The sequence below is a fragment of the Cervus elaphus genome, chromosome 15 (assembly GCF_910594005.1).
Source record: "Cervus elaphus chromosome 15, mCerEla1.1, whole genome shotgun sequence".
NCBI classification, from domain to species: domain Eukaryota; kingdom Metazoa; phylum Chordata; class Mammalia; order Artiodactyla; family Cervidae; genus Cervus; species Cervus elaphus.
The window spans coordinates 10406621-10429449 of NC_057829.1; the positions used below are offsets into that span (position 1 = coordinate 10406621).

General features: G+C 39.0%; 1 protein-coding gene across 4 annotated transcripts in view; it reads left to right on the plus strand.

Moving 5' to 3' along the window:
- Window positions 1-22829, plus strand: part of TTC13 (tetratricopeptide repeat domain 13) — a 76282-nt gene that overhangs the window by 15016 nt on the left and 38437 nt on the right. For 2 of the 4 annotated variants that reach the window (XM_043925140.1, XM_043925141.1), the window contains exons 2-7: window positions 1294-1388; window positions 4869-4944; window positions 8276-8346; window positions 17868-17933; window positions 19437-19529; window positions 22204-22320. In XM_043925140.1, the coding sequence (XP_043781075.1) occupies window positions 1294-1388; window positions 4869-4944; window positions 8276-8346; window positions 17868-17933; window positions 19437-19529; window positions 22204-22320 (518 nt within the window). The remainder of the gene's footprint in view (window positions 1-1293; window positions 1389-4868; window positions 4945-8275; window positions 8347-17867; window positions 17934-19436; window positions 19530-22203; window positions 22321-22829) is intronic. The other 2 variants (XM_043925142.1, XM_043925143.1) reach the window with 1 other exon arrangement.

Below are 22829 nucleotides of genomic sequence, written 5' to 3' on the forward strand. Positions count from 1 at the left end.
CTATGTGACCTTTTGTGTCTAGTTCCTTTCACTTAGTTTTTGCTTTGGAGGTTCTTACATGTTGTAATATGTATCAGGACTTCATTCATTTTTAAGGCTGAATGATATTCCATTGTATGTATATATCACAGTTTGTTTATCCATTATCTGTTGATGGACATTTAGGCTGTTCCCACCTTTTGGTTATTGTAAATAGTGTTGCTATGAACATGTGCATATGTGTACTTGTTTGAGTCCCACTAGTCAGTTCTTTGGGGTACGCACCTAGGAGTGGAGTAGTGGGACTAGGTGGTAATTCTGTTTAACTTTTTGAGGAACCACCCAACTCTACAGTGATCACACCATTTTACATCCCCATCAACATTGCACAAGGGTTCAATTTCTCTATCTTTGTCAACATTTGTGATTTCCCATTTAAAAAAATTATAGCTATCCTAGTCGGTGTGCCGTGATATCTCATTGATTTGTATTCACTGATTAATAATGATGCAGAGCATCTTTTCATGTACTCACTGGTTGTATATCTTTGGAGAGTTGCCAATTCAAGTCCTTTGCTCATTTTTAAATAGGATTGTCCTTTTTTGTTGAATTAAAAAAATTTTTTTATATATTCTAGATACTAGACCCTTAGTATATATCTTTTAAAATTTTTAAATTTATGTATTTAGTTTCTTTGTTGCGCTGAGTCTTCATTGCTGCACGTGAGCTTTCTCCGATTGTGGTGAGTGGGGCCTCCTTTCTCGTCTGATGTTTGGGCTCTATGGGCTTCAGTAGTTGCAGTACACAGGCTCAGTAGTTGTGGCTCCCAGGCTCAAGAGTGTGGGCTCAGTTGTGGTAAATGGGCTTAGTTGCTCTGTGGCATGTGGAATCTTTCTGGACCAGGGATAGAACCTCTGTCCCCTGCACTGGCAGGCAGATTCTTAACCACTGGACCACCGTGAAATTTCCTTAGCGCATATCTTTCAACGTTAGGTCTTCCTGGCTTAACTTTGCTCTCCTCTTGGTGATTTTTTTTTTTAACCTCTGGTAAATGCTGCCAAATAGTGGATTTTCCATGTTAGAATCTTAACCACTGTGTTTGTTGTGAGGACAATCCTGATGTGTGTGTAAGATTCTTGGAAACTATGAAATGTTACCCAGTTGTAAAGATTTTGAAAGATGGGATGCTCCTTTCAGTGTTTTTATGCTTGTCATTTTTTTGGTTTTGGATTCTTCACATTGCAGTGCATAGTTAAGTGCTTAAGAGCCATACATCTAAAGTGAGGAGAATAACAAGGACTGTTTGCTTTTCAGAGTCATCCTTTTTGAATTTCCATGACTCCGACTGTGAACCCAAAGGATCACCACCCTGTGACTCTCTGCTTTCCCTTAACACTGAAAAGATTCTGGTACGTATCTTTTGTGCCTCCTGTTTTGGAAACACAGTGATAAACTGTGATACTAAGTAAGTCCTTAGCCAGAGAATGGTAAGCCCAATAGCCTTGGCCCCAGGACTTAGGGCTCCTGTAGCTACTAATCAAATAATTATACAAATAAACATAGAAATATGATAAGGCAAAGGTGGCCTCTGTTTATCAACCAGGAGTTGAATCCAGTTGCATAAGATAAAGATAGGTCATCTGTTGTTTAGTCACACTGAGTCATTATGTCTTATGACTTGGATGGTTGGTCATTCTGGACCTAGGACTTTTTACCTTTAAGTTCCAAGGAATAAAAAATAAATAACCTTATTTCTAGGAGCCTTTTGATTTGCAGGTGTAGTATGATTGTGGTATGATGTAGTATATAGTAGTATGTAGTAGTATGTATGTAGTATGTGTGTAGTAGTATGTATGTAGTATGATGTAGTAGTATTTTTCTAGCCTTTGCCTGTGTATCTTTTATGTCTGTTTTTTATCAGTACCAACCAACCTGTACAAGAGGCTCTCCATTCCGGAGATGAGCCCCTGGCACTGTGTGCCTGTTTGTGCTAGTGTGCGCCCCTCCAGCCCGGCGGCCTCAGGGCTCAAGGGGTATTCGTTCACTCTTAGTTCTGGGCGACTGTTCTCCTTTCAGTGCCCAAGGTTGACATGTTTCCTCCAGACCTTTTCCTTCAACATCCACATAGATTGTTTGCTTATTTTGCTTCAGAATTTCCCTTTAGTATACTCTTTATTTTCCAGACAAAGCTCTGGAAAGAACTATGGAAGAACTGCAGAATATGGGTAGAAATTGCAAATTAGTGAATGGTCAACTGATTATACCTAACTCATTGCATAGCTGTCAACTTGATATAGGAAAAATCATGTCCAAAATTAGAGTGGGCTAACTTGTGAAGTAGTGAGTTAACCATCATTGAAGATGTTTGAGTAGAAACTGGTTAATCCCCATCTTGGAGAAGTGATTAGATTATGAGTTATTAGGGACCTTCTTGCTGACTCAAATATTATTTACTAGTTGCATTTCCAGTTTAAGATGGCACTAGCTAGAAACCTATGGGAGAAAGCTTATTAATCTAGGCCTTTTATTTTCCCTAGGTTGAAAATATGGGAGTTAAACTATTCATTTATTCAATATTTATTTTGTACCTATATGTGCCACGTATTGTGCTAAGTAAGTCCTTAGCCAGAGAATGGTAAGCCCAATAGCCTTGGCCCCAGGACTTAGGGCTCCTGTAGCTACTAATCAAATAATTATACAAATAAACATAGAAATACGATTGTGCAAATCATATGAAGTAAAAACAAAGGGTCAGTATTCCTGAAGATATCAAGGAAATCGGGCAAGACAGCTTTCAGGATTTGAAAGATAAATAGGGACCTGGAAGGTGGATTAAAATTAACCTACTACAGTGTGGGGTTGTGTGTGTAAACTACTTTGATCATAGCTGCCCACTTTGTCCACAGACGATATCTATAGGTATGATATTAGAAGTGGGAGAGATTCTTTTTTGATCAGGAAAATAATTTGTCCATATTACACTTTTCCTGCCCGCTTCTGTTATAGAATAAAATAGAAACACTTTAAACTCAGATATGCTCTTCAGTATAAATATATATATATATATATATATATATATGTATATTTTTTTTTTTTAAATTCCGGTTCGCACAGTGCGTGCCCCCATCGCCGCTCCGCTGTGTGCACTTCAGTATATTCAGGCAGTTGCTTGGTAAATGATTTACTTTCATGAGATTTCATTTCTGTTCTCATCCCATCTTTTTGCATGAAAGCTTGGCAAATGGTAGACCCTCATTGAATACTGGATGAAACAATAAGGCTTTTAAAGTATTAAAAAGCATTGTTTATAGACTGCTTTCCTTGACCCTACACAATTTATTTATTAGAGAAATGTTTTACGCCTGTGTGTCTGTGTGTCAGCAGCTGTGAGGAGGAAGGGCTTGTGTCCGGGCGCACCTGGCCGCACATGCAGTACTGTGCTGCCCTCGCGCGGTGCTCAGCCTGTCGCTTCTAAAAGAAACGGAATCTGGTTCCCATGGATGGGAGCTCCCAGCTGTAGAGCAAAGCCAGAGAGAGCTGACAGAGTTCCTCTCTAGCCATCAAGCTTTTACTGGAAGAAATAAAGTGTAAATGTTCCCAAAGGAGTAGAGAGACCCCATTGAGGGGTCCTGAATGGAATGAAGTCCCGAATCCTCTGAGGTGGGATGCTTTTCTGACCTGTATCTTCTAGCTTGTGTTCTAAGTAGAGGTAGCTTATTCTTGACCTGTTTTGTAGGCAAACCAAAAACCACTCTGTATCTGAACATTAGTCTGGACTTCAAGAGTATAGGGAAAATAGGTGGAAATGCCTATTATTCTGTAGAGTCAGTGAAGCCCAAGCGACTACAGCTGATGAGAACCAATCATTAGCTAAAGAGCATACCCATCAGTCAGAAGAGTCACCCAAGGGGAATTATTTGACTGTCATACCTGCCTGTAGGCATCGATATGATAGATTAAAAAAAAAAAAGAGGAATTCAAATAATTGAGATGTCGCTGAATTCTGATCCTGAAGTTTTGCCAAAAACAACATCTTTAGTTTTATCCTAGCTTTTCCTGTCTGTCTATGTGTTCAAGTTTTAATCATATCTTAGATGAATCTGGTATGAAGTTATCATTTTAATCTGTGTCCTGTAGGCCAAGCATATCATACCACAGCATCGACAGTAAAACCTTCTGACAAAGTGACGGCTGTTTGCATCATCAGATATGATTTGTCTCCAAAGCACAACAGAGCCATCATTTTGTATGTTGGACCGTTACTGCCTGTAAAATCACTCCACTTACTAAATTAACTCTACTTTGTTTTCCCCTAGTTTCCACTTTTACTTTAGCTGTTCTGCCAAGTGTGCATATGTTGTGTCTGCGTGACTTCTTGTACTGTGTCAGGCAGGATGGTTATGTTCGTTGCCTGCTATGCATTGTTTAAGCGCATCTTGCTTCTTGGTCAGATTTTACTGGCCCTATTATGGCATCATCCTTGTGCAACGTGTGTCTCTTACTTCTAAAGAGTTCTTTACAGTTTACAAAGCAGTGTTCTGTTGTCAAGCCACTTTGGAGACCAGTCACTAGAATGTGATCTTTGTAACGTGATCGATGTCATTGAATGGTCTGTGGAGGGAGCTTTGAAACAGCCAGGAAGATGAATCCTCATGAAAGTAAAAAGATAGGTGTTCCTGGAAATTGAAAACCACTCATGATAAGGGGAGGAAGCAAGTCGGTTACAGCACAAAATGTGTCTTAAAGTACATCATGGATATGACTGAATGTCAGTGTTTTCTTGCTTCCATATAAATTAAATGTAACTTTAATTTTTTTTAAATACAGGTTTCACTCTAAGTTTCTCTTCATTTGAGATAAGCTAAAATGTATGTTTGTCTTTATTTCAGAGCCAGGCCAAGTCTATTGCTGAACAAAAGAGATTCCCATTTGCTACTGATAATGACAGCACAAATGAAGAGTTAGGTGAGACTTGACTTGGGGACTTTTCTTGGGGCATTTGCCTAGAATTTATGATTAGATGCAGAGTGGGTAGGCAGGATGGTGAGGCAGAAAGGACACAGAGCCTGGCCCTGCCAGCATGAGCAGTTTGACCCTGGGTAGGTCATTCAGCCCTTGTGAGGGTTTGATATTTATTATGTCATGAAAGGTCTGGATGGAATCAGTGTTTCTATGGAAATTAATAATTATGGTATGAGTTCTAACTATTAGCATCCATTAAAAGATTATTTGTGTGCTGTCATCAAATATGAACGATAAAGAAGTGAAAGCAGAAGAGAACCACACCTTCTTTAGTCTTCTGTGTCATAACATCACTAGGTTTGATTAGTTTTATTCATGGGGCCAGTCAGTTATTGTTGGTCCAAACTCATGGGTATAGAAAATTGAGTTCATTCTGATCTGCAAATGGGTCATGCTGTTTGGCTTGTTCAAGGCATGTCTTAAAACAGCCTGGTTTCGCCAGTGTCTGATATGCTTTGGGTATGTCTCCATCATTGCTTAATCAGCTTGCACTTGAACGAGTGGAAACAAATTGAATATAGGACTGAAGAGTGCCGTTGGACAGATTTCACAGAAGGGTGTGCTCCTGGTAGCCCAAAGCACCTGAAGAAATTTTTCTCTGTCTGATTTACACATAATTAGTTTTATCCTTTCTGCTGCCATATCCATTTTATATTAAGGTTGAGCACTATTTTGAAAATATTAATCACCTTTTATTTATATTCTTTGAGTAAGCTTTGAGAATTAATTATCCTTTAAGGCATCAGATTTGGTCTCCTTCGTAATCCTTGGATTCTACTCAGTCTTCTATTCATTTATTACATAATGAATTAAGAGCGTAATATGTACCAGGCCTGTCCTGGTACTCTTAAGAGTAATCCTAGTACATCCTGGGATAGTATAGGCTCTAAGCTGGTTTAGGATCTTCTGCATGTCAGTATTTATTTTTTTTTCTTGGAAAAATGACCTCTGTAAGCATACATGTTACAAGGAGATGTGGAATTGCTGGTTAATAACAATTTCTGGGAGATTCCATTTATCCTAGTTTTCACTTTATGTCTTTGAACTCCCACAACCAAATTTAGATCCTAGTAGAAATTTTTTGTATAAGATTTAGATTACTTTTCAATGCATATATATGTGCTAGTCATGTCCAACTCTTGCGACCCCTTGAGCTATAGCCGGCTGGGCTTCTCTGTCTGTGGAATTCTACAGACAAGAATACTGGAGTGGATTGCCATTTCCTTCTCCAGGGGATCTTTCCAGCCCTGGGATCAAACCTGTTTCTCTTTACGTCTCCTGCATTGGCAGGCAGATTCTTTATCACTGCGCTACCTGGGGTTTTCTCAAGAAAAAAAAAAAATCTACTTTTAGATGGAAAGATTTGAGAGCTGCATTTGATTTTATTTGAAAGGAGTTCAACACCTTGGCCATGAGTAACAATTTAAGCATGTTCCTAAGTGTAATATTTATCCCCTAAAGCTGTATTTGTTTTCATGGGTCACATTCATTTGTTCATTCAATAGATTATGAAAAGATAGAGAGGAAATTCTGAAATTTTTAGATCTGAAAGAATCTAAGAAAATTTTCTACAGGCTCGTTAAGCAAGACCCAGTGAGGACAATTTCCCCATGGTAACACAGCCAGTGAGTGACAGGGCCAGAGTCTGAGCCCAAACCCCGGCTTTCTCAAGTATCTTCCTGCATGCAAAAAAAATAGTTTTCTGTTTCAGTCCCTTTTCATCCAGTCTCAAGGGATTCAAACCGTTTTTGAGTCCAGCCCAGTGCACAGTAGTTTCAGCGAATCCTTGATTTTTCAGGGTAGCATGTTGGTTAGGATGGTGGTCTTGGAGCCAGGCAGCCTGCTTCCCTTGTCTCACTGCATATTGTCGTTCAACAGTTTAAATGCTTCACTTCCTTGTCTGCCAATGAGGGTGACAGTTGTACCTATCTCACTGCAGTTAAGGAGTGTTGAGTTACAATACATGTAAATGGTTAGGATTGTGCCTGGCACCTATTAAGAATATAGTGCATGTTAGTATTACTGTTATTGTTATTTTTACTATTAATGCTCCTGATTCCCACCAAAGAGGTCTCTGGCTAGCCCATTATCTGCTACAACTATCTGAATAGTATCCACTCCTGTTATTCTGAATATGAGTTTGACTTTAATTATTTTTTCAAAGAAATTAGGATGAAAGCAGACCTCTTTTCATGTTGAAGAATGCACCCCAGAGCTCTTGTAGTATTATGATGCTCAGTGTTTTGAACTTTACTTTTCTGAGGTTAGTTATAAAATCTCTTTCTGCATTTAATGTATTTACTGCTTTTTACTTTCAGGGAATTTAAACTGAATGACATTAAAAGTTTCAGTTGCCCATCTTCTTGAACACTTATGTCCTTAAACTAGAGGGTCACAATAATGCTTTTTATTTTTTGCAAAGAAATAGATCAAATATTGAATTAAGGATATAATTTTTCAGAAATATTTGGGGCTTTAGGGTGTTAGGGCAAATATTGCAGATGGAAATATATTCTAGAATATTAAAATTTATTGGGTTTTTTTTTTTTTTTTTTGACAGGTAAAGTTTAGTCAAAATACTGCCATGTTTTAACAGGTTGTCCTGACTCTAACTTCAAAATACCACTGACATAAGCAGTTTGATTAAAAACTGTTATGATCTTTAGAGTATATTTTGAGTAATGTTTCGACTATATTTTGAATAGAAGAACTAGGGAAAAGACTGTAACTGCATATTGCAGTGGTGTGAATTATACCTACAGTTAAGCATTATATTAACACTTATATATTGCTACAGTAATTAGAACCTCTCTTTTTGTTCTTAATGGGTAATTGGCAGTAAATTGAGCACCTGCATATATCAAGATACGTGATGCTCTTTGGGTATTTCTTCTAATGTTCATAGTAAAGTCACATTGCCGTGTTATATGGATATTATGCAGGCTTATTACTAGCTCTTCTGAAATATAGATTGGAAATACCATAAAGATTATTTGGTATTTGAAAGTGAGTGATGGGCTTAGACAAAGATAATTGCTTTTTGCAGGCAGATGTTTTATAGATGGCTTTAATAATTTAAATCTAGATAGAGCAAGACTGACTAGCAAATACCAAATGGTAGGAGAATTCAGTTACATCATATTAAATCTAAGTTTCCTTTAACTGCTTCTAGTCCTTGGAGCTGCCTTTTAAGATTTGGTAAAGAATTTAGTTGCCTATTTCAGTCTGAGATCCTTTATTCATTCCTTTAATGTTTCTGTATTCTTTGTCCTAGCTATTGCATATGTGTTGATTGGCAGTGGTCTCTATGATGAAGCAATAAGACATTTCTCAACAATGCTTCAGGTAATTTTTCTTCTTAATCGTATAACTGCAAGTTTATAGTAATGACAAAAATATGGACTTATGTGTAACTAAAGTGCTGCAAAAAAACATAAATTTTAAGATTTTACAAGAAAGTAAAGGAAATCAGCCCTGACCGAGCCCCTTCTTGGTGGTGCAGGCCTCATAACGTGCTCTCATTTAATCTTTGCAGTGTTACTTTATTTTAAAGGACATCAGGCAATTTGCTTGAAGTCTCCCCACCATCAGCAGGCAGAGATGAGGTTCAAATGCAAGTTTCAGAAAGACGAACATTAGCTTCAGTTCATTTTCCTCTCCACCTTGATATCTCTCATGAGATACAGACACTGGAAATTCTTGGAATTACGGATGTTTACTCTCTGTGCAGGTGCTGATCTGCATGGTTAAGTCCACTCATGGATTTGTTTCTCACCGTCTTTAAGACTCTTTAGTAGGAGCATTGGAGCTCTGCTGACTGATTGATGGCTGTGTTCAAGTCTGGTTCAGACCAAGTGCTTAAATACCTCAGTATAAGAGCTGCATAGGAGACCTGTAAAATGCAGCCTGACGACATTGTCCATATATCTTGGGTCATTATTTAACTGTATTCTGGTAGATGCTTGGCTATTATCCATTATCTGTTCAGGACGGTCAAGTAAGGTTAGAAATATGTGAGTTCTAATCTATCTCTGCTGCTCACTAGAGAGTTATTTAACCTCCTGGATTATGGACATAATAATAACTACCTCCAAAAATATTCTAGTTCAGTTTTAATGAAATATCTTAAAGAGTACTTTACTAGATGCCTGGCATATATAGTACATGCTGAGTTAATTTCAGCTACTCAAAGTACCATTCTGGCATATTCATCTGTGCTAATACAGTAAGAGTCAATAGATAGTTTACAGTTCAGCAGGCAGATTAAATTTTAAAACATCAGTTTTGAAGATTTTGTTCTTCTTTTCTCTTTTTAAATGTAGGATTAATTATGTTGATAACTTTGTCTTCACTCTCAAATAATCAATAAGATGTTTTCATAGTTATTACATTAAAGTCCTTGCATCTAAGCGCCTGTGTGTTTGAGTGGTCGTATGGGATAATATTCCTCAGTGGAGTTTAAAGTACAATGGGTAGATTATAAAGTTTTAAAAATCGTCCTTTTGTTTAGCATTGCAGTATTTTAGAAGGTAAGAAAGCGCTGGTTTGAAAGGGGGACTTTGATACATTTATAAGAGCACATAACAGTTAATTTATGATAGCCTCCAGAAGACAACAGTGTGAGCTTGCAGATGTATTATCAGTTCATTCAACTTTTTGAAAAATATTATCTGTCTAGTTGAAGGCAATATAACAATGTTAAATAAAATACTTTAATAAAAAACTTCTTAATTCTGCCACTCTAACATCATTTTTTTGTTTATGACCTTTTCAAAGTATGCATTTGTTTTTATATAATCTGAATATATATACTATTTTGTATTACTTTTTCACTTAATTTTATAAATTTTTTCAATGTTTCTCTACAGTTATTATTTTAATGACTCTGTGTCTGGTGTCCATTTATTACTGTAAAACTTCTCTTGCAGTTGTGTTCAGAAAGACATCAGAATTTTTCTCTTTGTACTAAGAAAAGATGTTAGTATACTGAAGTTTGATATGGTATTTTCATCAAATCTACATTGGGTTGCTTTCAGCTGATAGATTTTTCTTTGAGAATGTGTGGAGTATAAATTGGACTGCTGATTCTGGTAATCCAAACTACTGATGGGACAGGAATGGAAGTCAGGGGAGCAGCAGAAAGTTCAGATGCTCCAGGCCCATGGAAGACAGGCCTGGGTGGGTCATCATTCATAGCACATCTTTACACAGAACTCAGTGCCCTTGGCTTTCCTGCTGGTGCTCTTCTTGGTGATGTCTCTCTTCCCTTTTGTTTTGGTTCTTCCCAGTCCTTTCTGCATCATAAGACATGTGGAAAATCATATTTTCATGACACTGGAATAATAAGTAGGAGCAAATTTAAAGGCATCAAGGTAGAGCTTGGTGAAAATCTGTCACATTTTCTTTATGTTATATGACTGTGATAACTATATAATACAAAGATTTGATATTAAATGATAAAATTCTTATTTAAATTTTAATAAGACTTAATCCTGCTTTTCTGGATGTAGTTTTTCTATATTAGGCCTTATGTTTGAAACTGATGCACATAATTCCTACTAAAGAGTTTTTCATTGATTTCTTCAAATTCTTGATAGCCAGTCTCATCAAGGAACTGTACAACAAGGTGGGAGTGAATGTCCAAAGAACAGTTATTGGTACTTCTCTAATTGATCGAAACTCTTTTTCTTACCATGAATCAGAATTTACATGTCAGTCTCTTTAATTGTATTTTTACAGTATAACCATTCTTTAAGTGCTCTTCCTTTTCTTTCTTTGGCAAATATAGCAGTACTTTGTCTTGCAGTCATGAAGTTGGTTTTCAGCCCAGCAGTCCTTTTTATTTTTATTGTCCAGTATTCAGAAGAGTATTTCTTCAGGCATGGAGAGTTGCCTCCTTAGGACTCAACCCAGCATCACTCGAGGGTCATTTCTGTCAATACATTGTGTCAACTATTAGATGTCCATCTGTTCCTTGCAGGACCTTCTACATGTGCAAAAACCCTGTATTTTTTTTTGGCTGCATCACATTTTAGTTGCAGCATGTGGGATCTAGTTCCCTGACCAGGGATTGAACCCAGGTCCCCAGTGTTGGGAGCACAGAGGCTTAGCCACTGGACCACCAGGGAAGTCCCCCAAATTCTATATTTTTAACCCAGTACACAAACATACCTTAACAGATCTTCAGTGATAACTGTTCACAGACAAACTTTTCCAGTTTTTTTAGTTTGTTGTTGTTGTTTAGTAGCTAAGTCTTGTCTGACTCTTTGCAAAATGATGGACTGTAGCCTGCCCACCTCCTCTGTCCGTGGGATTTCCCAGGCAAGAATGCTAGAGTGGGTTGCCATTTTCTTTTTAGCTCGTTAACTCTTGACAAAATGTTTCTCTCGGACAGCCTGCAAGCTCCAGTATGAAGCAACAATGCACGGGATCAGATTCCATTCATAGAAAGCTTAAGACAAATGGGGCCATGGTGCTGGGATTTTATTATATTTACCGTGTATATAAGATCATTTAATATGAAATTTGGATCTATGCACGAGGATGCTTGTATTCCAGAATGACCTTTTGATGTAAAGCTTTTATACCTTCTCTTTGGCTTAGTTGCAGTATTAGAGAACAAACTTACGGGGTATTTCCTTAATCTTTGTTGTTTCAAGTGTTCACTTTAATATTTATCTAAATATGGATTGTTTGGCACATTTCTAAAGGAAGACAATATTCCCTGAGCATCACAGTTTCCAACTGAACACAATTTCAAGATGCATTAGATCTGTCCATCTTTGTTGGAAACTTTTGATTTTAAAAGCTTATCAGTCGGTGTTGTCTCCATGTCCATGTCTTTGTGTCCTTCCTACACGTGTTGGTGCCCCCATCATCGTGTTCTTGAAAGCAGGAAACTCTCCTGATTTCTCTGCTGCTTCGATGCTCATGCGGGGCTGGGTGACCTAAGTGCTGTGATGATGTTCAATGAGGCAGTTGACCTTTGCTATTAGTTGTGTGACTTTGAACTCATCTGATTCTGATCTGGTTGTAATGGAACTGAATTCACGAAAGAACTTCATTTGTTTTTTAACATTAGCAGACAAAATGTAAAACATTCCTCTGCTCGTGACCTTGTAGCCTTACTTTATGTACATACATATGTGCACCTGCCACTCACACAGAACTCAGTCCTCCTCACATGGCTGTGCAGTGTCGTTTTTGACTTCTTTGTCTTCGATCCAGTGACTTGCAGGTTTTAACAAAAAGCCAACCTTGCGGTGGAAAAATGAATATTTGTAAATTTTAAAATCACTATGTAAATAATATAATGAAGCTGGTAAATTAGACCTTTATGGGTTTAAAAAAATTTATTTTCTTGAGATTTGAGACATCTAAGTGGACCTGACTCCAGTAAGCTAACTATCTTATTATACCATGATTTTGTATTTGCATAAAGTGAATAATATTGGACAATTGAAGTATTAGTTTAATTCATTTAAAATTCTGAAAAGGTTATAAAGTGTAAATATTATTAGACTTGTGTATTCAAAAATACTTCACAATGATATTCTGAGCTCAATTTGTTTTTAGAAATAAACGTTTTTTATTTGAAAAAATAGTTCATTGTGACATTTCATAAAGAATTCTGTCTTGTTGTTAACATCCAAAGCCCGTGATAAAATAATAAAGTTGTATCAATCAAAAAAGTAATAAAATCTACCAATTAAATTTAGGAACCTGTTATACTAGACTGTATTGTGGTATGACAGCAGCCACAATAATTATATGACGCTTCCCAGGTGGCGCTAGTGGTTAAAGAACCCGCCTGCCAATGCACGAGACATAAGAGATGCGGGTTAGATCCCTGGGTTGGGAAGATACCTTGGAGGAGGGCATGGCAACCCACTCCAGTACTCTTGCCTGGAGAATCCCCATGGACAGAGGAGCCTGGAGGGCTATAGTCCATCGGGTTGCAAAGAGTCAGACACAAACTGAAGCAACTTAGTACGCCATACACAATAATTATATATTCTTTTATGTTGTTGGAAGAGAATTCTAAAAGAAAAATATAAGTTGAATATTAGAGGAAACCTGAGTAACATGGATCTGTAAAGTACTTAGGTTTCCTCCATTCAATTTACAACAACACAGAGGATGTTTAGTTATTGTGATTGTTATCATAGTTATAGCCTAGTATTACGGGTTCCAAATCAACTGCATGCTCTCCCCTGAACCTGCCACATCCCCCCACCCACAACTGAAAAAGAATCTCTAGTTGTACCCTTGTGTCGCCCAGCTCAATGAATGGCAGCCCTCCATAGGGTTACAACATGCTTCACACACATGTGTGTTGCTTACTTCATCACCAGCTCTGTCTGTATATCTCCTAAGTATCTCCTTCATCCATCTGCTGCTCCCAGCTCTATTCAAACCATGGCCAGCCACTTTGATCTGCCAGATGACAGATGGGGCCAACGTTTCCTGGCTTCTCTCCTCACACCCTCCACACACATGCACATGTGCACACCATACAAACATGTACTTTAAACACTCGTATACTTTGCTGTTGGTTTTAGGTTAGAGCTAAAAATCTTTAATATGGTTCCTACCTGCTTCTCCAACCTCAGCTTGGAGACGCTGTATTCCTTGCTTCCCTCAGAGTCTTTGCACCATCTGGACCAGTCATTCTGGGATTCCCCTACCCCCTAAGATCTCAGTCCAGGTATTTAAGTCTTTATACATTTTATAAAGCACCATTTATCTCTCTCACACTTATTGAGGGTGTAACTTTACATTTACATTTGTGGTTCTTCAGCTGTGCTCCAAGAAGGCAAGAATCTTTTGCTGTCTGTATTGGTTTTTCTTACCGTGGTATTTGTAGCACATGGGATGGAGCATGGCTCATAGCTGGCCCTGAGTAAATATTTGTTAAAAGAATGACTAACATCCATATGATATATAGGGAAACAGAGGAGAAGAACATACCTGTTTTCCAGGGGCATCTGTAAAGAGTTGGAGAAGAGGGAGTGTTTGAGCTGAGACTTGGAGGATGGAAAGATTTTCCTGGGCATAGAGACAGTGGGTGGGTGTTTCAGGCAGATGAGAGCATTTGCAAATGCACCCAGCTTGGGAGCCTGTGTTGCATCTAGGGAACTATTAAGTAATGCCAATTTTTAGAGTACGAACTGGGAGTTGGGGAGTGAAAGGAGGTGAATGGTGATGCAGAAAAGTGATCAGTGATTTTTGCAAAGGCATTTAGATGTCACCTCACTGTGTTTCAAATTCTGAGGTGCTGCCGTCTAGTAGGCACTGAAATTAATTGGTGAGTCAAGACTAACATTTTTTAAATGAAATATACCTGATAAGGAAATATCAGATAACATTGTGTACAGCAAGGCTTGATGAGACTTAGTGAAACTTTTGTTTCTGATGTGTTTGTGTGTATATTTATGTGTATATGTATGAGTGTACTGGGTTACAGTGTAAAATGTATTTCTTAAAGGAAAAATGTTTGAATTTTGCTGTTGTAGGTGTTGGGAAGCCAATGAATAGTTTCAGCCAGGGAAGTGTCGTGATCAGTCTTAGTGTTCGTTAACTCTGAATATGGGCCTGGAGACTGGTGGGAAGAAACGGGAAGTGGTTGAGGCCGTTGCAGTAGCCACATGAGAGGAGGTGGCTGCTGGGTCAGGAGATGAAACTGCCAGGATTTCTTGAGTAGGTGTGTTGCCGGGGAAGATGAGGATGACTCCTAGAGTGGCTGGTGTGGCCACAGGGTATATGGAGATGTCAGTCAAACAAGAATAACTATTTTTCATTTTTTTCTACCGGAGGGTAATTGCTTCACGGTGTTGTATTGGCTTCTGCTGTACAGTACGAATCAGCCATGTGTGCGGTGCTGTGCTTGGTCATTCAGTCGTGTCCGACTCTCTGCAACCCCAGGCTGCAGCCCACCAGGCTCCTCTGTCCACGGGGATTCTCCAGGCAAGAGTACTGGAGTGTGTTGCCATGTCCTCCTCCGGGGGATCTTTCCAACCCAGGGATCGATCTCACGGTTCCCGCATTGCACGCAGATTCTTTACCATCTGAGCCCCCAGGGAAGCCCAAGAATACTGGAGTGGGTAGCCTATGCCTTCTCCAGGAGATCTTCCTGACCCAGGAATCGAACTGAGGCCTCCTGCATTGCAGGCGGATTGTTTACCAGCTGAGCCACCAGGGAAACCCAAGTCAGTCATAAATATACGTATGTCCCCTCCTTCTTGATCCTCCCTCCCACTCCCCATCCCACCCCTGCAGGTCATCACAGAGCACCAGGCTGAGCTCCACGTGCTCTGCAGCAGCTTCCTGCTAGTTGCCTGTTTTACACATGGTAGTATGCATATGTCAGTGCTCCTCTCTTGATTCATCCCCTTCTCCTTCCCCTGCTGTGTCCACAAGTACATCCTCTATGTCTGTGTCTCTATTCCTGCCCCACAGAAAGGGTCATCAGTACCATAACTCTTTATTTAAGCATATCTTTTTCTAATTTACCTCTTGTCATTTATTATAAACGTTTTCTCAGTTGAGAAGAAAAGCTTCTTGGATGGTGTGTTTTGAGACAAATCTGAAAGTAGAGCTTCCTTTCGCTGGAGCCTGTCCTCAGCGGGCGTGAGCTGCATGGGATCATCAGCCGCCCCCCGCTCCCCAGCCTGGACGGGGAGCTGCTCTGTCACTCTGCTGTCCTCTGGCAGGTGCTGGTCCTAGGGAAACACGTGAAGACTGTCTCAGTTTGATTCCTCAGTGGGGAACTCTCTTTCCTGCCTCTCCTTACCCTCTGGTCCTGGATCCCACTCCCAAACTACTTGCTCTGCCTTTCTTTCAGCCAGGAAGAATATTCAAATGTTGAAGTTTTATCTCCAGGTGACAGAATTACAGGGTGCCCTTTACATTCTTTTTTGTGCTTTTCTTCATTTTCTAAATTTTCTATAATTTATAATAAGTTTTCTATTTAATTTATTTAAATACAATATTTTCAACTATAGTAAAGTTTTCTATTACGTTCTGTAATATGTTTTACTTAACATTTTTTTTTCTGATTATAAACGTATGTGTGTGTTAAACAATTAAAAGGAATGCATCAGTGTATTAAGCAGAATAGGAAGATAACTAGTAATCCCACTTCCCAGAGAATATTACTGTTAGTATTTTGGAGAGCATTTTTCTATGCACATCCTGACCCACATAATCATATACAAGCCTTATTTATAGGAGGTGACTACCATTCTTCTGTCGTTCTGTAACTCGTACATTTCTCCATTTAGTGAATAGCATGGGCAGCCTTTCATGTCAGTTACACACATGTCATAAATCAGAGATCCAAGACAATGTGGGAGCCAGAGAAGCAAAGTAAATGAGCAAAGTGACTTGGTGGAGTGTAGAGGCTCATGGTAAGCCGGTGAATACATATCCTCCTCTAAATAGGCGACCAGTACTTGGCGCTAGTTGGGTTTGTTGTTGTTGTTGTCATTTTCTCACATTCTCATGCCCAAATGTGAGTCTGTCATTGTTGGATTTTTTACTTTCCAAGAGAAGCTAGAAATCTGTACTTGTTTACGTGACTTTTTTCAATGGCTGTGAGGTCCATCTGCTGGCTGGGTTGTAACCAGTGATGCTTTGTGTGTGTTAGTCACTCAGTCGTGTCCCACTCTTTGTGACCCCATGGGGTGTAGCCCGCCAGGCTCCTCCATCCATGGGATTTTCCAGGCAAGAATACTGGAGTGGGTTGCCATTTCCTACTCCAGGGGAATCTTCCTGACCCAGGGATTGAAGCCGAGTCTCATGCATTGCAGGCAAACTCTTTACTGTCTGATCTACCAGGGAAGCCCCAACCAATGATGCACCAACTTACTACTTAATGTGGTGTACCTGATTCTGTTTATGGTAGCCTTTCTTGGGGGGCGTTGTTTTTCCGTGAATAGCATCTTATCCTTTGTTTTTTCCCATTTACTCATCATTTAAGTTGATGTGTCTTTTTCTGCAATACTGGCAGACACTCAGTCTCAGATTCAAAACTGATTATAGATTGGTATGCAAGATACATCATCTGATATAGTCCTGTTAAATTCTTCACTCAGGACCTGATAGCCGGAGGCCATGTACTCTTCTTTCTCAAATGTATAGGAAAGGGTTCAAAGAGGAGGGTAAGAGTGGCACGGGTTACGTGCTGACAGGTGGTGTTTCCCTCTGCAAGGGAGGCAGTGCATACCGCTGGCCGGCGTCTGGGACTTGATGGAGGGGCAGCAGATGCCCTGTCCTTGGGCCCGAGAGGCGTTTTATCCAGTGCACACGGGAGCAGGCTGCAAGAAAGGTTTGGTTCTTATTCTGACCCATTAGAATAAAGGATTGTGTTATATTAATACCTGATAGGTTGTGGAGCCAACTCATCTCTTGTTCCTCATTGAGCTGGCTCTGACGGCTTCTTTCCTTCTCAGATTATTTCATGACTATTTGAAAACAGATGAACCAGAAAGAGGCATCACCCAGTCCATTACTCCTATCTCTGCTTCTCTGAGCATCCGTTTTCTCTCTGGCCTGTGGCTGCTGGTATAGAGTTGTTGAGAGGATTACATTTTAAGTAAGATGACTGTGTGAAAGAGACTAGCACAAAGCTCAGTAACATTGGTTTTATTTTTTCAGTGTTTTAAAAGGTAAAACTCTTATTCATGCCTCATTCAAATGAGCTTTAAAAATGTAGACCCTTTTGGTCGGGGACTGTGTATTGATCGACACGAGTGATGGTAGCATAACATAGAGCTGTCACTTGCAGCATTAACGTGCTTTAAGCAGAAACTGATTTGTTTGTTTTGTTTATAGTTTTTGACGTGTCTCTGTTTTGGTCTGACTAGGAGGAGCCTGATCTGGTTAGTGCAATTTATGGCCGAGGGATAGCCTATGGAAAGAAGGGACTTCATGTGAGTATGGAATAGTCACGCTTGCCACAGTGTCTACATGACTGGACTCAGACCAGGGTTTCCATGGAGCCCCTCCCTGCTCTCGCAGCTCTGATGGGACAGCGGTGGTGGTATCCCAGTGCACAGATGAGACAGTGGCCATAGGGGGCTTCCTCAAGGTCAAGTGGCTGGAAAGGAGAGGGCTGGGGATTTCTGCCCAGGTCTTCTGAGGTCAGTTTCACCTGACTTTCTATTCCAAAAGGACAGCCTTTGCCAGCCTAAACTTTAGTTCATGATGAACTGAACATAAGCCAAGAAAAGCATGAGACCTTGACAGAATCCCTGAGAAATACTCATTGGTATAAGAGAGAGACTGGGTATCAACAGTTTACAGTACTTAGAATCTTTCAATTTTTAAACGTCGCATAGAAGAACAGAAGTTTTTTTGTAAAATATTATGAAAAATAAATTATTTTAAATTTGTTATATATTATTCTTTCTTAGATATATCTTTGGAGCCTTATTCCACTTATTTCTCTGAGGAGTGGGGGAAGAAGGTTATAATAAATATATTTTTGGGTCAAACAAAGGCCCTTTGGTGTAAAAATGAAGACTTTCCTGAGATTATATAGTAAATAATGAAGTGGTCTAGGTCAGATGTCCAAATTTTCAGTCTTAAACATTATATATGAACCTTTTTCTTTTATATTAAAAATATTCAAATGAAATTATGCTTTGAGGGAGAAATGTCACTTTGTATTTTTGTGAATTAAAAAGCAATTGTCCTAGTTGCCTGATGGCCTATTGGAGAAATCTTGTATAATGTATACTTCTGAGACATGAGAAAGCAGACTGCACAGGAACACAGATTTGGAAATGACGAAGATGTTTAGGAAGGGAGCATCAGTAAATAGCCCTACTTAGGTTCAGGGCATCAGTAAATGATCAAAGTTACCCTAGTAAAGGTTAGAGATAAACTGCTTCTTCCTCATTCTCATCTCTTTTCATTTTATATCTTGATGTGAAATTTGCTTGTATCTTTAATGTACTTTTAATGTAAAAGTAACATCCTCATGTATTTTGATATGAAAATAATATGTAAATTTTAAAGAGAACAGGGTTACCTAGGCTTCTGTAGGAGTAGGTGTATAGGCCTAGAGGGGTTTTGACTGACACTAACTTGGCTCCTCTCTTCCCACATTGCCACTAGTTAGCACACTGGTGTCCACATGCCCATCCCTTAAAATGGGCTGATGTACTGTTTAAATAGGTTAAATTGAGAAAACAGCTTGCCACCTGTGGAATTTGTGCTAGGTAGCCAAGTCCAGTGTGGGTAGGTAGACTTGAGCGAGTTAAATGATTACAGCTTACTTAACTTGGCAGATCTCTTACATAGAAGCTAAGTTCCTGTTTATTTCTAAATAAATAGCTATGTCATTACTAAATTATTAGTTTTTTCAGAAAGTCTGTTCAAGCTGGTTTTGAGTAACAGTGTATCTCATACTGAGCTAATGCCTTTTCAAGGACATTAAGAATGCTGAGCTTGCTCTGTTCGAACTGAGCCGAGTAATTACCTTGGAACCAGATCGTCCAGAGGTATTTGAGCAGCGAGCAGAAGTGAGTGTGGTTTTCTTTTTCCCTCTGTTGTTATTGGATTTTAAAAACTCTCAGATTTTTTTTTTCCTTTTATTTTATTGCTGATAAATTTTAAGCCTCCCGTATACTTATTGTGTTTTCCTCCATAGGTACATAATGCCTTTAAACAGTTGAAATTACTAGAAAACTATGGGCCAAGTGATACTCTTTCCTGATTTACCATGTTAAATCTTTGCTGATTTAACATGTAATAGTAACATTTAGTATTAAAAATACAGTTATGTGTACCACCACTGTCCATGTTCACTGAAAAATATGACATACGTGTTTACCGTGTAGATGACATACTTTATTTGGCAAAACAGTATGACAGTATGGTCAAACGAGGTCTATAGCCTTTCGAAGCGTGTTTGTGTGTGTGCGCGCTCACTTGTATCTAGTTCTTACGGATACACCTATCTACATAGAGATGTAGACTAGGGAAGGGTGACCATAGCCTGAACTTAGGACTCAAGGGGAGACAGTTCCAGGTACTGTGTGTGACAGTGGACACCACGGGAGGGGGTGCTTGTTCAGGAGCAGAAAAACGTGGTCTGCTGGGTCCCCGGGACAGATTGGCAAGGGGACAGGCATTGGCGGCATCTGCAAAGGCCTCGCTGAGGAGGTGATGCTGGAGCTGGTAGGAACCATGTCCTGGGGAACAAAGTGGAGAAGGGTCTTCAGGCCAGAGAAAGGACTGTGTGCCAAGGCACCCCTTCTAATGTTTTTAAAGGAAACATGTCCATTTTACCATTTTCATTAAACAATAGTAAACTGTCCAAGTTTCATATTGTATTTATTTTATTGCACATTTAACCATATTAAGAGCTTTAGAATTTACGTTAATATTTTCAATCTGATTTAGAACTTAACTTTTAATTATCTGTTCTGGTGGGATTTCATAGTTGGACTAAAGGGACAAATGACTTTTCCTCCCTCTTTTGAGGGAGAAAGCTGAACAAGCAAAGGGAAGGCTAAATGTTTTAGTATTTTTAAAACTGCATTTGTGATGCTTTTGTTCTCAAAATTATAGTGTGTTAAATTACAGTTCAGTTTCTTAAAATGAGTTTTTTTGTTTTATTGGGGATTTGGCTTTCTGAAAGAAATTCTTTCTCAAATAATGAAAGAATTCATTATCTCTTGTCTCTTTTGGATTGCTACCCTAAGGGTTGAATGACTATAATCTGTTCACTGCTGCATGAGAGGCCTGTTGGTTTTTAGGGTGAGCATTGGGCAGCTCACTTGGTGATACTCTGCTCCAGGGAGTGGGTGCTGGGTTTTTCCCTGCTATCACACTGATGCTCTGCTGAAATGTTATGATAAAGCATGAATTTAATTAAGTGCACTTAGAAGACTGATTTGGCAGCTTTGGAAAATTTTTACATCTAATAAAAAGCTAATTGTATACCCAGAATGATATTGGTAATCAGAAAAGTGATTTCCAATGATCTTAAAAATATATAGCAATATCCCCTTTTCATATTATCAGGCAATAATATGATATAGTGATTTTTCCAGCTAAATTACAGTATACTGTTTGTTTGTCAGAAATTGTTTTATGAGAAACTTTTCACTTTTATACTTTCTGAAATCGTCTATATTTAATGAATGTAATTTAACCTTTTTTAATTACTCTGGTCATTATTATGCATATTGATTTTGTGCTGGGGTGCAATAATTCAGTTATGTTAATACTAATATACTAGGTCAGGATTTTTTCCTTCCAAAATATAACCCTAGACCACTACGCTTCTTGAATTCTAAGGGCACATATTCCATTTCTTTCCTCTCTCTGAGCTGTCTCTCTTGCAACTGGTGGTGTGCCTGCCTCAATCTTCTCTCTTGCTGGTTTTTAAGTCCTGCAGAGGAGGAAACCAGTTAGTAAAACTTGATGGAAATGACCTGTTATAAGAACAGATTTAACCGTAGTTTAAGAACATTTGTTCCGGATGAATTGCTTGAGCTTGATTGCATGAATACTGATACCCATTTTGGATTATCTTACATCTTTTGGGTGAACTTTTGCATTCTGAGCTGTCTTCTGTGTTGTCATTGTTGCCTGAACACAGCTGATTGCTGGATCAAAAGAGTGTTCAGAACAGGCCTGCAGATGTTTTTTCACTGCCTTCCAGATCATAACTGATGAGTTGAGAGTTGTTCACATCAGAGGGCTTACACAACACCTGGAATCCCAGAAATTGCCATTCACCACTTAATACCACAGATGGCATAACTAGATGCCATGGGGGACTCCAATCTGTGTTTATCAATTCCTCTATTTTAATGGTTTAGAGTTAACTTTCAGATTAATTTGACATGCCAAATTTTGTTCCGAAAGGTAAATGATAGGTTAGGGAAAAATGGTCACACTTCAAGAAAAGCAACATCTATTATGACACAGAACATGAAACGGTGACAAGGCAATTGCCATGGTCACAGTTCTTCAGCATCCCCTTGACTAGACAAGGTCAGCAGCCCCGCAGCTGTTGACTTTGAGTCTCACTGCACAGGATGTGGAGTCAAGGGTTCTAGGCTGCTGAGAGAGTCGCACTGTAAGTGTGGGGTGGTGAAGCAGACTTGAAAAGTCAAAAGCATTGGCAGTTGTAGGGGCAATCGCTGGGGCTTTTCTCCCCTAATTACGTTTTTGGGTTTATAGATTCTGTCCCCTCTGGGACGAATTAACGAAGCAGTGAATGATCTCACTAAAGCTATTCAACTTCAGCCCTCAGCACGGCTGTACAGACATCGTGGGACCCTCTACTTCATATCAGAGGTGAATTACTTTTGCCTTGAAATGTGTCCTTTCATGGTGGTAAAAATTTCAGCTTTCCTTCTACTTCAGAAAGCTACTATTTGGTAGATTGGGGTTTGGGGCTGTAGATTAATAGTTTGTGGTATAAGACAATTATGAAAGCATTTTCTGTAGCTGAAATTGAACCCAGTGGAGAAATATTAAGTACCAGAAACACATTTTCTTGCTTGAACTGTCAGCAGTAACTAATTCTGGGCTAGGGGAAAAAAGAAAGAGTGGAAACAGAAGAAGAAAAATTGGGTTTAAAGATTATACCTTAACCTTTCTTGGGAATGTCAGCGTAGAGAAGCAGGTATGCATGTTATCAATGTGATCATTCAACTTAGGGGTACAGTTTGAATTTCTTTGGGTATCACAGCCCAAGAATCATCACCTGAACTAATGTGGCTTCCCAGACTGTAGCTTCTCAACCTAGCAAGATTACCTTTTATTATGAGTGGTATTTATAATTGCCATAGCTATTTTTGTTG